This window comes from Dipteris shenzhenensis, chromosome 10 (assembly GCF_047967505.1).
Source record: "Dipteris shenzhenensis isolate YYH24624 ecotype China chromosome 10, Dip_SZ_1.0, whole genome shotgun sequence".
Lineage (NCBI taxonomy): Eukaryota > Viridiplantae > Streptophyta > Polypodiopsida > Gleicheniales > Dipteridaceae > Dipteris > Dipteris shenzhenensis.
The window spans coordinates 22,944,687-22,960,880 of NC_141605.1; the positions used below are offsets into that span (position 1 = coordinate 22,944,687).

A 16,194-nucleotide genomic window follows, 5' to 3' on the forward strand; every position below is an offset into this window, starting at 1 on the left:
GCACTTGTAGACTGCCTCCTGCTCTTATGAACACTTGCTTTTGAGATTCTCCTCTTCCAAAATCCGTTGGGTTGCTCCCTTGTTTGCACTTTTGCCTTGAAGGATATCTTTATGACTAGGAACTTCAAAGAATAGAGCAACAAAGTGACTTGATCTAGTGTGTAGTCACCAATTATTAAGGGGACTTGAGTACCGGGATGTGGGACCTCTCGGGAAGTTTTAAGAGCAATCTCCCAAGGCTTCCTCATGTGCAGCCAACGGTGCCTTCAGTGCCAAGTATGCCAAGGACTATGCCTTGGTCACCGCCTTTGTCGTACTCTTGGAGGAGCTAAGGCACGGGTGTGCGTTCACAAGCTTCAACCTGTCTACATACAATCGACTTGTTTTGCTGCGATTTTTTTTTCTCTTCGTCGCACGTTTTCCTACCTGCGAGCCGTTCTGCGCTGTTTGCTTCCGTTGCTTCAAACTTCATTGCACTCTTGTACGCGGGAGGAGCTAAGGTGTGGGTGTGCGTTCACAAGCTTCGACCTGTCTACGTACGACCGACTTCTTTTGCTGCGATTTTTTTTCTCTTCGCCGCACATTTTCCTGCCTGTGAGCCGTTCTACGCTATTCATTTCTACTGCTTCGAACTTCGTTGCACTCTTATATGCAGTATCCGCAATCTGATGCGTGCTGCGGTTTCTTGTTCGAGGATGTGGGGTGCATGTGCTTCCCATGAATTTGCAGGACTCATGGAGATCGTTGATGAAGAAGATGACAAGTTCGTGTTTTGAGGAAGAACAGTTTATAATAAGATAAAAAATACCCAGTAGGGTTGAGATCATTTGTGTCGTAGGTTGTGTTTTGGATCAAGTTAGCTTTGTTTAGAGAAGTGTTGACTACTCGCTTTTGGTCATTGGTGGATTTATCAGAGCAAGATGCTTTGTAATGATCTTCATTTTGTTTTTGTGAAGATCCTTTTAGCTCTTCTCTTGAGTTTTGTTGGACTATTATCTCGGTGCATGATCTTTTGCTTTTGGATCTTTTGCATATTTGTTAACAGCCGCCACTAAAGGATCTTGGTCACCAATCCTCAGTTTGAGGGGGGGTGCTAGAGTAAGCAAACTGAGGTTAGTTAGGTTGATGGAGTCATTGTACACGTGTCCAATTGCCGGCCACCTTATGGCAATGTATTACCCTGATCTCGCCTTCGATTGCTCCTGATAAATCTGCATGGTTGATGGGACGCGATACTCGGCTGCAACTAGCTCCTCTCTTGATAATGGCTCAATGTCGAGGTGATAGGACGTAGAGTGTTCTTTCTCGTGTCGTGGTGGAGATGTATTCACAAGCTTGATCCTCCAACAAGCCCAGTAGGGATGAGAAGGATCCATGATGATTGTATTGACAGCATTTCCCACATGCAATAATACGTTGAGTTAGTTATATGAGCTCTCTATCTTCTGTGGATGTTTCTCCTAGTTTGATTTAGTAGCTTCAGAGAGAGAGCGAGAGAGAGTGGGAGAGAGTGGGAGAGCGAGAGAGAGAGAGCGAGGTGGAGAGCAAGAGAAAGAGAGATAGAGAGAGAGAGACAAGGAGAAGCGAGAGTGTGCATGTGTGTGAGAGAGAGAGAGAGAAAGAGAGAAGTAAAGAGAGAGAGAGAGAGAGAGAGAGGTGGAGGGCGAGAGAGAGAGAGAGAGAGAGAGAGAGAGAGAGAGAGAGAGAGAGAGAGAGAGAAGCAGAGAGAGACAGAGGTAGATAGAGAGAGAGAGAGAGAGAGGTAGATAGTGAGAGAGAGAGAGAGAGAGAAAGAGAGGTTGAGAGGTAGAGAGAAAGAGAGAGGTAGAGAGTTGGAGAGAGAGAGACAGAGAGAGAGAGGTAGAGAGAGAGAGCGAGAGAGAGAGAGACAGAGAGAGAGAGAGAGAGAGAGAAGTAGAGAGGTAGAGAGAGAGAGAGAGAGAGAGAGAGAGAGAGGTGTGGAGAGAGAGAGAGGTGGAGAGAGGAGAGAGAGAGAGAGAGACACACACACACACAGGTAGAGAATTGGAGGGAGAGAGAGACAGAGAGAAAAGTAGAGAGAGAGAGAGAAGTAGAGAGAGAGAGGTGGAGAGCGAGAGAGAGAGAGAGAGAGAGAGAGAGGCGAGAGAGGGGAGAGAGAGAGAGAGAGAGTGTGTGTGTGTGTGTATGTGTATATGAGAGAGAGAGAGAGAGAGAGAGAGAGAGAGAGAGATGGAGAGTTGGAGAGCGAGAGAGAGCGAGAATGAGAGAGAGTATGTGTGTGCGTGTGTGTGTGTGTGTGTGTGTGAGAGAGAGAGAGAGAGAGAGAGGAGAGAGAGAGAATTTGAGAGCTAGCGGAGAGAGAGAGGTGGTGAGAGAGTAGAGAGAGAGAGGGAGAGAAGGAAAAGAGAGAGAGAGAGAGAGAGAGAGAGAGAGAGTGTGTGTATGTGTGTGTGTGTGAGAGAGAGAGAGAGAGAGAGAAGTAGAGAGAGAGAGTTGCTACAAATACTGAGACTCAAATGCACACATGTCAAGCAAAGCATCCATTGTGAGGGGATGAGATTCACAATGTCTAAGAGATTTGGGAGCCTCAATACCACATGGATATTCAAGGGAATATTGTTACACTAATAAAATTGACATTCCTTAGATGAGGATGTTTGAAGGATAGTTACTTCGTTGTGTAGATTGAAAACCATTGAGTAGTTCTATAGTTTTCTTCTATGTTACATATTTATATGTGCATTCATGCATGTGCGAGTACACACAAAAGTAAATAAATAAACATAAATATATTTATTTATATATTTATACATACATGCATGCATATATATATATATATATACATACATACATACATATATATAGGGAGAGAGAGGTTTGTATGCAATGCTAAGGGTCAATCAAGATCCAACTTGAAATTTTCATTAAAAGATTGAGATTTATAAATAAAGCTTGAAATTTATTTTTTGATATTAAAAATATTGTCCTGGCAGAGCAGGTCTGTAACCCGTCGTAGACGGGTCAAGCAACTCGTTCTTAGAAAATCAGTTGGTGGAAGCTCTCTAGTTTCGTATTAAACTCAGATGGAGATAGAGATACCCCGCAGGTTTTCTGAGGCGAGGAGCTTTCCCTCACAGGACCTCTGTCCCTGGTTCCTCGGTATGGATTTGAACACTCGCAGTGCATTGACAACACTAGTCACAAGCGCTTTCCCCTCCGAATTTTATCAGAAAATACCATTCTACTTCCATCCAGAGCTCCATCCCTTTCAAGAGCTGTATCTAAAAACACGATGCTCGGGATATCATTGCCTGTACAGTGAGCTTGTTGCCCACCATGGCTTCTCCTATGTAGATCGTCGTGATTCGCTTTTTCATCCAACCTTCATGACGCAATGCGGGCCATTTGGTCGCTCTTGTTTCGTTATGAGGTGATTCTCTGTGATGGGTCATTTGATTTTGTACTCTCGGTGTGAGAGTTGGTTGGGCATCGGTCAACAGGTTAGGCTGCGCCTCTGCGGTCATTCCTTTGATGCTGGCAGTTCTGGAAATGAACACCACAGAAGATTGCTTCCGCTCAAGGCGCTTAGGAAAATCCATACTCGTACGAAAAAACGTTCAAATCATCTTTCAGTGTTTAAGACAAACAATCTGATGCATATGCATGTGAAGCGTGGAAGAATGGTAGATGCTCGCCATGTGTTTGACAACATGCCAAAGCGTGATGCGATATCATGGAACATTATGATCTTGGGCTATGCCAAGCACGAAAAGGGTGCAAGGGCTTTGGAGTTGTATGCAAGAATGCACCAGGAAGGTGTCCAACCGAGCGATAGAACCTTCGTTGGCGCATTAAATGCGTGCAGTAGCCTGGCAGCACTAGAAGAGCGGAAGCATTCTGACGGGGAATTTACAGAAATTGGGTGCCTGACGAAAGGAAGAGCCATCCACTCCGAAGCAGTGAAGAGTGGATTTGAGTCGGATGTATTTGTGGGGACTAATTTGGTGAATATGTATGCAAAATGTTGGAGCATGGAAGATGCACGGCGTGTTTTTGATGAATTGCCTCATTGTAATGTGGTTACATGGACTACAATGATCCTTGGTTATGCTGAGCAAGAAGTCAGTGCACCAGCTTTGGAGTTGTACGCACGGATGCTCCAGGAAGGTGTCACAGCAGATCCTCGAACATTTGTTGGTGTATTAAAGGCTTGTATGGCAGCAATAGAAGAGGGGAACCAAGTTGACAGGACATTTGCGAAGATAGGGTGCCTGGTGAAAGCTAGAGCCATACATGTCCAAGTTGTAAAGAGTGGTTTTGAGTCAGATGTATTTGTGGGAACGACTTTGGCAAATATGTATGCAAAATGTGGGAGTATGCAGGATGCGCAGCGTGTCTTTGACAAATTGCCTGATCGTGATGGGGTGACATGGGCGACCATGATCCTGGGATATGCTGAGCAAGAAGACAGTGCGCCCGCTTTGGAATTGTATGCACGGATGCACCAAGAAGGTATCTCAGCAAATAATCGATCCTTTGTTGGGGCATTGAAGGCATGCAGTAACCTCGCAGCTTCAGAAGACTTTAAGCAAGTTGGTGTGGCATGTGCAAAATTAGGATGTCTGGTGAAAGGGAGAGCTATCCACGCCCAACTAGTAAAGAGTGGGTTTGAGACAGACGTGTTTGTGGGGAATGCCTTGCTGAACATGTATGCAAAATGTGGGATCATAGTGGATGCACGATGTGTGTTTGAAAATTTGCCTCATCGTAATATAGTTACGTGGACTACCATTATCTTGGGGTTTGCTGAGCAAAGAGAGAGTGCACTCGCTTTGGAATTGTACGCACAAATGCATCGGGAAGCTATTACAGCAGATCCTCTAACTTTCGTTAGTGCATTGACTGCTTGCAGTAGCTTGGGAACACTGGAACAGGAGGAGAAACGTGATGGGAGGTTACTGAAAACAGGCTGCCTGGCTAAAGGTAGGGCCATCCACTCTCAAGTAATAAAGAAAGGCTTTGAGTCAGACGCATTGGTGGGAACCACATTGTTGAATATGTATGCAAAATGTGGAAGCATTAAGGATGCACAGTGTGTCTTTGACATAATGCCACATCATGATGTTGTTCCGTGGACTACCATGATATTGGGGTATGTTGAGCAGGAAGACAGTGCAGTGTCTTTGGAATTGTATGCACGGATGCACCAGGAAGGTGTCACAGCAGATCTTCAAACATATGTTGGTGCATTGAAGGCGTGCAGTGGCCTGGCAGCACTTGACGAGGAGAAGCAAGTTGACGAGAAATTTACAAAACCAGGATCCCTGGCAAAAGCTAGAGCCATTCACTCCCAAGTAGCAAAGATTGGACTGGAGTCAGGTATATTTGTGGGAAGTGCCTTGGTGAATGTGTATGCCAAGTGTGGGAGCACAGAGGATGCACGGCGTGCTTTTGATGAGTTGCCTCATCGTAATGTTGTGACATGGACTACCATGATCTCGGGGTATGTTGAGCAAGGAAAAGGTGAGGAGGCTTTTAGACTTTATGCACAAATGCAAGAGCAAGGCCTGTCTGGAAATAGCATCACCTTTGTCACCCTTGTGAAGGCATGTGGCAACAGAGCAGATCTGGAAACGGGAAAGGAAATCAATTCTGAAATTATCAAGGTTGGTGTTGAGACTATTACAATTGTAGCAAATTGTCTTATTGACATGTATGCTAAATGTGGGAGCATGGTTGATGCTCAACAGTTGTTTGATGCGTTGCCTTCAAGGGATGTTGTACCATGGAGTGCGTTGATTGCAGGATATGCACACCAGGGAGAGAGTGAACATGTGTTCCGTTTGTTTAAGAGAATGAGGCAGGAAGGCACAGAGCCAAATGGCCTTGCATTTCTAAGTGTCCTCACTGCATGCAGTCATGCGGGTCTAATGGACAAGGGCCAGAAGTACTTCCGGGCAATGAGCAAAGTATATGGTGTTATCCCAACTATAGAACACTATACTTGCATGGTTGATCTCCTTGGTCGTGCAGGTCGAGTGAATGAGGCAGTGGCTATGGTGGAGAAGATGCCTTTCCAACCTGATGTTACTGTATGGTTGGCTGTGTTGGGTGCTTGTCGACAGTGGAAGAATATACCAGTTGGAAAGCATGCCTTCGAAAATGCTGTGCGACTAGATGAAAAGGTTACTGCCTCATATGTCTTGATGGGAAACATATATGCTGATGCTCACATGCAGGAGGACTACGATAAGATCCAGGTGATGAGAAAGAATGCTCAAGCATGGAAGAAGCCAGTTCAGAACTGGTGGACTAACCAGAGTGGAATAATGCATACATTTGTTGTAGGGTGTGAGCGAGGGGAAAGGGGGGCAATATGCGTGTGAAGATCAAAATGGAGGATGACACATGCCAGTAGACCATGTGAGGGATGGGAAAATACATGATCATGAAAGAATAAATGCATGTTGTTGGCAAAGTGAGAAGCTGTGTATGCTTTGTGCCATGTTATTACTGCCTTTAAAAAAGCTGTTTGTGATGATGATCAGAAGGTCATGGTGCCACTGTACCAGAAAGCAGATACATCATTTGCAGAGACACCACGTTCACAATTCCTGGGATTGGTGGCGAGTTGACAGCATTGCATATGTAGCAATGTCTTGCTCTGGGGCCTTCAATGTGTATGCCCCTGTGCTTATTGATCTTGGCTTTGGCTAGGAGAGTTGCCCCTAGCCACATGATATCATTGAGGGTTCCGCTTTCACTGGAACTCATCTACCATGGAAGGCCCCAACATACCTTAGCTAGTGCTCCTTGCTCTGTTGCTCTCTATCTTTGGTGGAGCGTACTCTCACCTTGAGTGGTTTAGTCAGTCTAATTGCAGATAAAGCTTTACAAGTAGACATAAGCTCTCTAATCAAGGGTATAACCTCCTTAGATACATCAAAGGCATCAAAGTCTTGTAGCTGTGGGAGAGCTTACACTCAACTTGTAGAAGGTGAGCATGTCTACTACCAGCTGTGAGTAGCATGAGTGTTCGGGCTATAGCCAGAGTTGCTGGGTGAGTCTCCTTTTGTACTTATATTATGATGTCTGAGGGACTGACAAATTTGGGGCTTAGGGTCCTAATTGGGGCAATCTTATTCCCATTGTAATCTCCAAACCATGTGCCCATGACTTTAGGTAGCGAAAAGATGGTAGCAAGGACATGCATCCAATTCTTGGGGCTCAATTCACTCTATGCAACCTCATGGCTAAAATGGCCACATTTATGGTACTCTTAGCGTCTTGGACCTCTGAATGTGTACTTTGTATTGGACTCGAAATCATCCATAGGGCCCTACCTGTCCTTTTTCAACTAGATGTGGTCTATGCCCCAATCAAGGATCATTCACAATCAGTTCTTGAGTCATAAGTGGTAGGTTGCTGGAAGTTCATGATGACAAAGGTGTACTTAAAAGTGAGTCCACAACTGGACGCCCTCTCATCTCTTAAATGGTGCGTTGCCCTATCAGCTAGATTTAGATTTAGATGCTCGTTTGGGAGAGACTAAAATGAAATCGTTTAGACTTCACAAGCAGTTGTAGCTTGAATGAAGAGATTTGGACTACTTTTTGATTAGCCTTCTCCTTTAGTGCTAGCCTTCGTCATGGCTGAGTTTGCCCTTCACCTCCGGAGTGCCGACAAAAACTTAATACGAAGACTTTGTATAATTGGATGCTCAAGTATGTGTGGGTGTGTGGATTTGTATGTGTGAGAGCATACTTTTATACTATGGTCTACACCGACTGCTGGGCGCTGATGACGCCAATGGGGATGTCATAGTAGCTAGTCCCTGCTATGTGTGATGGAGTTTATGGTTTTCATTCTTATGAGTGACTCTCATGAGATTGAAACTACACTATGTTGTGTTTTTAGAGGATGAGTTTGGGAATGTTCCTGGATTCATCTAGGTATATGCTTCTCCCGTATTAGCGGACATGCAAATTTCACCTTTTAAAGTTTTTGTCCAAGTTGCGGCCTGCTGGTATTGCGATAGTTCTTTCTATCTTAAATGGTGTGTTGCCCTATCAGCTAGATTTAGATTTAGATGCTCGTTTGGGAGAGACTAAAATAAAATCGTTTAGACTTCACAAGCAGTTGTAGCTTGAATGAAGAGATTTGGACTACTTTTTTATTAGCCTTCTCCTTTAGTGCTAGCCTTCATCATGGCTGAGTTTGCCCTTCACCTCCGGAGTGCCGACAGAAACTCAGTACGAAGACTTTGTATAAATGGATGCTCAAGTATGTGTGGGTGTGTGGATTTGTATGTGTAAGAGCACACTTTTATACTATGGTCTACACCCACTGTTGGGCACTGATGACGTCAATGGGGATGTCATAGTAGCTAGTCCCTGCTATGCGTGATGGAGTTTATGGTTTTCAATCTTATGAGTGACTCTCGTGAGATTGAAACTGCACTATGTTGTGTTTTTAGAGGATGAGTTTGGGAATGTTCCTAGATTCATCTAGGTATATATCATCTCTTAACAAGACTAAAGGTTGAATGCTGTAGCCATTTGCAAGTTTGACTTGCTAGTTGGTCTTCTTCAATGGCTTGCTTCCCCATCCCTATGTTGATATCAACACCGTCGTCCAAAATGGCTATTGAGGTGGTTCCATTCAACTGAAGAGAAGGGTTACATTCATGTCTTCCCCTTCAAAGTATTGCCCCATTTTGTTAACTCAGACTTCCGTGAATTTCTTTTGAAGAATTTCCCTCCTTGCTGTCTTCAGACTCTACATCATCAAATTGCTCATCATTGTCTATGAGTTTGAATCTTTCCATAAGCCGGGGTCTCTTGAGAGAAACTCCTATCAATTGATGATGATCTGATCAACAACTTATGTGTTCATCGTCCCCATGACATCTTGTCTTCTAGGCCTTCTTAAGTTAGGAATTCTATTTGAACTCATTGCTCCATTAGATCCTAAATATGAAGGCTAGGTCTTCAAGGATCGAGGTAGCGAGCCTCTAGAATCATTTGATCTTGCTATAGATTTGGAGGAATTGGTGTAGACCTCCTAGCGTCGTGAGAATCTAGAGGGGCTTCAAAAAGCACACCTCTATCAGGTACCTCTCTTTCCTTATGTATGTGATCGCTTGACGTGTGTGGAATGACGAAGTGATTTCCCTTGAAGGGGCTATCAGATTTCTCACGATGTGGAAGTGTGCAAGTCTAAAGGGGGCTTCAACCTTCTGTTGCATTTGCTTCACAAGAACAACTTCCCATAGATTAGGGTACTGCTGCATCTTTCTTCTGCGTGGCCCTTTCATATCAAATTTGATTTCCCCTCCATGCCTTTTTAGCCAAGCCACAGGTCCCAATGCTTCCCATCCATCCTCGCCAATTCTCTCCCCCCCCTTTCTCCTCCCTCCTCTCCAATTCTCTTCCCCTCATGCCCTTTCTCCTTCAGCTTCCCAGTCTTGCCTGCTCGCTGCTGGATTCGGATTCGCCTCTACTTCTATCCCTTCGAATTCCAGCAGAATAACCTCTCCTCAGCCTTCTCGTCTTGCCCTTGCTGCTCTTTTCCGCTGCAACGTTCGCCGCCTTCTTTCCTAATTTCCGTTTCTCTTTTGTTTCCTGCTCATTTCGTTACCTGCTCTGGCATTATTTCCCTTGTAAATGGAGGCAGAGAGAATTTTGCATGCTTTGTCAGATGGAGCACGCACCAAAAGCTTATCTGAGATTGCGCATGATTCCGAAGCGGAAGACTCGCTGGAACTCTGGAGAATGATCCTTCTGAGTTGCTCCATTGCCTTATTACCTGCTCGTTGTAGCAAGAGTCATAACAAAGCTGGGACTAGTCCCAGATGAGACTTATGGATTGCCTGCTGCTTGCATGGCTTTCTTACTGTTCGCGTTATTCAATGTCTCTACAATGCCTACCTTCCTGAAACTACAATAGAATTTCCCCAGGGCGGACACTATTGTTGAAGCTATGGACGTTGCAAAGCGGTTTCTCCTATAACCCCTACTCTCCCTATGCTCTTCCACGATTCCTTCGTTAGTGTACGAGTGTCTCCAAAAGCTTCATCGCGAACCAATCTCAATTTCCATTTGTTAACGATGAACATTTTTTTTCTGCAGTGGATGTCTCAATAGCTCCATCTACTTCTGCGTCTGTTAATGCTAAGGAATTCGTAACATCTCCCATTGTCCCTTGCATTCAAGGCTTATCTGTTAGCTTGTGTCCAAGTTTTTAAAATCATCAGTAATTCCACAAACAATGCAGGGAGCTGATGCGTTCATTCTTATCAACCCCACCGAAGGAAATGAGGCAGAGAAGTAGGCAGGCCCCAATTACGTACCACAAGCTACAAGAGCTCACAAGGCTTCTTGATTAACCTCATTGCGTAACAAGGTCCCTGGCTCTTCAATTTTTTCAAGGTTGGGGAGAGGTTGGGCACCACATTTGAGGCGATGAGACAAACAATGCTTCTTACATGTGCCATGTTTGATTTACTAGGGATCTTATGCGGGGAGAAATCTTGTTCCTCCTTTATAAAGTATTCTCTTTGGAAGATGGCGTGGATGAGCTCAATGTGAGCTTTCTTCTAGACTTACTCAGCACTCAACTTCTGAAAACTAAGAGCGATGAATTGCGAGCAAATTGCATCGGTGAGCAGCGGATTTTGATCTTTTGCTGTTTCTCCGGCCACTCTGACTTGCATGAGTTCGTTTTCTTAGGCCCCCTCCTATTTCTTGCAGCTCTGCTGAGTACTGTGGCTCATCATTCAACCATAAATATTCGCTTCCAAGCACCTGCTATCGGAAACATCCATGAAGAGGAGAACAAATTTCCCAGAATATTTGCAAATGCAATCAAAGGGTCTCTAATATCATTCGATTTGCAGGTTCAGCTGACTGCGTTGTAGCTACTTTGCCATATGTGTCCGCCAAAAGTAGCACTCTCAAGCGACCTGCAAATTCTTATTGAAGAATGCATAATGGATTACATTTTTGTAGAAAGATCATTTTAAGGTTGCGGACAAATTTTCCAATTCAGTTGGTCTGCACTTCTGAAGTTCTCGTTGGGCAGGCCTAATGAATTATATTCACCTTGTTTTTAAAGGCTCGAGTTGAAACAGGGCGCTTTGTGGCACAAGTGGAATTTTTTTAATAACAAGACTTCTAGTTTTTTCTTTAACCGGATTACAACTTGGCTACATGATTTCGTAGATGGTGATGTTTTGGAGAAATTAGGTTCTTTTGTCATCTAAAGAAGTTCCAGATTTGGTTTTGCTGAAAGTTGCATTGTTCCTAGATGGACACTTGGTGCATATGGTTCCTTGGCTGGCAGAGTATTGGGATACGTTGCACTGGTGCAGGTTGTAGACTTCCCGTACACTATGTGGGACTTATTACCATTGGCTATGCAATTCTATTGGGAGGTGTTGGTGGAGCCTAGGATGTTCTTGAGGAATAAAAACCGGTGGGTGAGTTTAATGTATGTGAATCCTTGGAGCATGCCCCTACGACTTAATTCTATTATGGTTGTGCTGGAGCAGCTCTGCTAGAATGTGTTTGCCAATCAGGTTTTGAAACAAGATATGCGTTCTTGGCTACATCTGCATGACGTAGGATTTACATATGCTTGTCAACAATATTAGGGTACAAAAGCTTGTTTGGACCAAACGCATGTTTGCCAGCATGACTTATTTCTACCGAAGATACTATCCATCCAGGTGGAGATGCATAGTCGTTCTGTGGATGCTTGTCGGCCATTACTAAGGTTAATCAAACATTCTTGGAGCATCCTATTTTCCATCAGTTCATGTTTCCATCAGCCCTTGGAGCGTCCTATTTCCATCAGTTTATGCTGTAGGTGTTACAACACTTTCACGACCGTGCACTCTTTGTTGGGGTGTCATCTTGGCAGTGCTGCTTTTCAATAGTCAAAAGTTTCTTGTCAGTGCGTCTGTTTTGGATGTGTACATGAAATTTTATCGTGATTTGTTGGGTCCGTCGGAAGTTGTATCTCCTGATGTCATTGCAGCCCGGTATCAGTTGCTTCTGCCACTGTGTTGGAAAGAGAGATTTTTGAGGATGAGGTGTGGGCTGCCTAATGAGCTTTTCACTAAGTATGTTGAGAATTTGAAGGCCCCTCTTACTTTTATCTTTCAAGAGGTGTGGAATACATGTGTCATTCTTGCAATTTGGTAGATTGGGCTTGTGTGTTTATTGATGGGTGCCATGTATAAGAACTGTACATAAAGTCTTTGGCACACAAGTTGCAACATTTTGATTCAATGGATAATTGAAAGGAGAACATTTTGCATAATATCCTGAATGTACAAATTGGAATTGATTATGTACAAATGATTATGTGTGGTCTTCACAACAAGAGGTTGTGGGCTTCACGACAAGAGGTCGTTATGGTTCAATTGGATATTGAAAAGGCTTATGATCACGTTAGTTGGCCTTTTCTTTCATAGCTTATGTAGGTTATGGGATTTGGCATCCCATGTCTTCTTTGATTTACATTATTAACCAACATGCAGTGGCTGGGTGGTTGAACCCATTCATTTGAAGCAATCAGTTAGGTATGGGTGCTTCCTTAGCCCCCTCTTGTTTGCTATTGTTACACATGCAATCTTATCTCGACTGGATAAGCTAGCTTTGAATCATGGACAACAATGCATTAAATACCCAGTCTATGGAGCTGACCAAGTGGAAGGTTTCGAAGAGCAATCAAGAAAATTTAAGGCTCTATCAAATATTAAGGTAGAACTATCGAATTTCAAGGGTACTGATGATGAAGACCCTTATAGCCATCTTTAAAGTTTTCTGTGGCTATGTCATATAAATGGTGCCACAACAGATCAAGAATACATGGACTATTTCCCATGCACTTTGATAAAAAATGCATAGAGATGGTTCAACTAATTTCCAATTGGGTATTTCCCTAATTGGTATGCTATGTTTGAAGCATTTTTGCATCGGTTCAAAGAGGAAATTAATGAGGAAGATGTTCGCACCAAGATGAGCGAGCTGAAATAGAACAAGGGGGATTCTATTCAAGACTTTGTGCTGTGGATGAGAGCCCTTATCAATTAGTTGACAACTGTGCCAAATGACAAGTTCATGAGAGCTTGGTTAATTACGGGATGCACTCAGGTGGACTTGTGTAAGCCAAAAATAGTAAAGTCGACTAAGACATATGAGGAGTCACTTGCTCAAACTGTCACTTTAGAGAAGAGTGAAGGTCTTAAGGGTAAGAAAAAGAAGAAAGATGTAGATAGTGACAATGAGGAAACACCAGCAAATGAAGATAAGCTCAAGTCCAAGTTGAAAAAGGCATTGAAGTAATTGGGCATTCAAGGGAAGCTAGGCAGTAATGGGAAATGGTGTAATAAGTGTTCTAGGAATGAACACTTAGAATAAGATTACAAAACTAGGCATTGTAATACTTGCACTAGTTGTGGGCATGATGACTCATATTGTTGGTTCTATGGCAAAAATTGACGAGTATCTGCCAACCACGTGACACTGATACTTGGCATCCCAATGGAAAACCACCACATTCCGAGGGAAATAACCAAAGGCGAAAATGGTAAGGAGAAGAATATAGACCTTTCCAAGATTTGATGTTTTTGGTGTGGAAAGAATCATGTCCATTTTGACTGTCCAATTTGGGCTGAACATCTGAAGTTTCTTAAAAGTAATATGGAATGAAAGGAAGTGGATCCGGAATGCCGAGCCATCCTAGCCAAGTTTCGAACATAGTGGAAGCCCAAATGGTTACCAAGTCAAAAGGTCCAGTTGCAACCTCTATAGATAGTGGTATATCTAACAAAGACGTTAATTGGAAGGCACAAAAAGGAGACATCTGCTAAAATTCTAGGGAATTAAAGGGCAAAGCACCATCAGCTTTTGAGATACCTTCAAAGCAGTTTGTGTGATCGTAGATGGATGTTCAGGAGTTAATATAATTTTTGAAGATATTGCAAAGTGACTAAAGTTTAAGACATCAAGCCATCTCCATTCCAAGTGCAAATGGCAGATCAACAACTAGTTGATTCCCAAGGGATGCTACAAGACATTGTTATTTCTGTAGGAGGTATTTACTACACACTGCATTTAATTGTGATTGCCATGGAGCAAAATGCCTACCCTATTTAGTTAGGATGACTTTGTTATTTTTGTAGGAGGCATTTATGGCACACTAAGTTTATTGTGATTGCCATGGAGAAAAATGCCTACCCTATTCTATTAGGATGATCTTGTCTTAAGAGTGCAAAGGTATTGCACGATTGGGGATCAGAAGAAATGATCATCAAGACTGATGATAAGGATGTATGATTTTCCACAAATCCTTGAAAAGCATCGAGCGACTATCAGCCTCACATGTCGTGGGGATCTTGAAGGAATGCCGTCAGAGTCTCCACTCCAAGCTACTCCTTGTGAGAGCAATGCAAAGCACGAGCCATTCGCATGTCACTGAAGTGGCTCTTGGATTGTTGCAATGCGTTTCCACGAGAGAAAGAGGGAAGGGAGAGGAGAGGGAGAAGGGGAGAGGAGAGGGGAGAAGGGAGGGAGAAGGAGGAGGGATGGAGAGAGTGAAGGGGGATGGAGTGGCAAACAAAAAGACACTATAAGAGAAACAAGACAATACCCAAAGACACTCTTGGAAGAGAAGAGGGAGCTTGTATTCCAAACTTGTGCATACAACAATGAAGACCAAAGTCAACCACTTGGCCTTTTATACATGTCACCTTTTGAAGGGAGGGCCAACCCTAATCTGTTTATACCACTCTCTCTTCTCATTCTTTTACCATCCTCTTGGGTCCATCTAGTTCCGAGATACAATCCTAGCTCTACGAACTTGCCATTGTCCATCAAATCACATCACTAACCAGCCTGGTATATTGTTAACCAATCATTTAACATGCCCCCCTTCCTGATCATCTTTGGAGTGTTGTCAATGAAGTGTTGGAGTGTTGTCAATGAAGATCATGCAGAGCAGTCTTCTTGTGCACTGGGCTAAATCGTCTTTTGGTCCATTGCAGGAGCAGAGGGATGTAATGGCTCCATGTTATGGAATGATTGCTCGAAGTATGGATGAGTGATTTTTCTGGAACTAGCACCTTAGGGTTTGAGTCAGCCGAGTTGAGTACTTGTGACCATTCAAAGAAGGAATAAGAAAAAGGAAAAGAAAAATCTAAGGGGTAAGTTATAAGGAAGCAAGTGTTTGTAGGGATTGATGTAAGATCCTAGTGGTGTTACTGTTAGCAGAGTAAGTAAAGTGCATTCTCATGCTCCTCTTAAGTCCCATATTTGATTTGAGTGGGACTTCTAATGGATTCTCATCAGAGTATGTCTTTGTCATGCCATGTTTGACCGTCTAGAGTTGTGCATGACATTTTGTCTTGCTTCTCTACATTGAAGTTCCTTTAAAATCCATTTCATTGAGGGCTTTACTTAGAAATATGTGAGCCCAATAAGGTTGTGGCACCATCTGGAGCTTTATTTGTCTGAGTCATCAAATCGAGAGGAGTCTGATAATACACCATACAAACCCCTAAAATGAGGACTATGGCTGAAGAGGTTAATAGAGGGGGGACTCTAGGAAAGGCTTCTAAGCTAGATCTGAAAGAAAATAAAAATAAAGAAAAGAGGGTGAGTAGAAGCTAGATAGCTAATGGCGATTTAGTAAAGGAATGTGAAAAAAGCTTTGAGGGTCACAAGAAACTCATCCAAACCCATATTGATGTAGTTAACTACCTTCACAAATGCATCCTCGATCCTCGAACTGTTTGTGGAGAACCACTTGTCGTTCCATGTGTGAACTCAAGTTTAAGACCTTGATAACTTAGGCATAAGTCAGTGCCCTGTTCTATTTTTGCTTTGCTAATGGGATTTGTTGTTGATGTTGATTGGTGTATTGACTTTCCATAGTGTTTGTAGCTTATCTTCTTGACCAAGGAGCCCTTGGGCTAATGCAGTTATGATTTGCTGAGTGTGCCATGCTAAGGACCGGAAGAGGACTGACCATCTATTTTCACCTAGGACTTCCACATGTTATAACTTTATTTCTCTTTATGGACACACCTAGACCTAGCACTTGCAACCGAGTTCCTATTCACCTAAATGGCCTTAGAACCTATGTGTACATCAGATGATGAGTGTAGTGACATATTGACCAATTGTGACCTAGACCTAGCAAGAA

The 16,194-nt window shown here is 43.3% G+C and overlaps 1 protein-coding gene across 1 annotated transcript; it reads left to right on the forward strand.

Moving 5' to 3' along the window:
• The first annotated feature begins 3,425 nt into the window (after positions 1–3,425).
• LOC147897568 (pentatricopeptide repeat-containing protein At2g33680-like) lies at positions 3,426–13,334 on the forward strand. Its single transcript, XM_087380049.1, has 2 exons — positions 3,426–6,242; positions 13,143–13,334. Exons 1-2 carry the CDS (start codon positions 3,426–3,428, stop codon positions 13,332–13,334), a joined length of 3,009 nt encoding a protein of 1,002 aa, XP_087236175.1.
• The last annotated feature ends 2,860 nt before the right edge of the window (positions 13,335–16,194 follow it).

Coding starts and splice junctions, on each gene's coding strand:
- LOC147897568 (XM_087380049.1), top strand. CDS start 3,426: ATGGGTCATTTGATTTTGTACTCTCGGTGTGAGAGTTGGTTGGGCATC. Junction 6,243..13,142: donor AGGACTACGATAAGATCCAG/GTGATGAGAAAG, acceptor GGATGCACTCAG/GTGGACTTGTGTAAGCCAAA.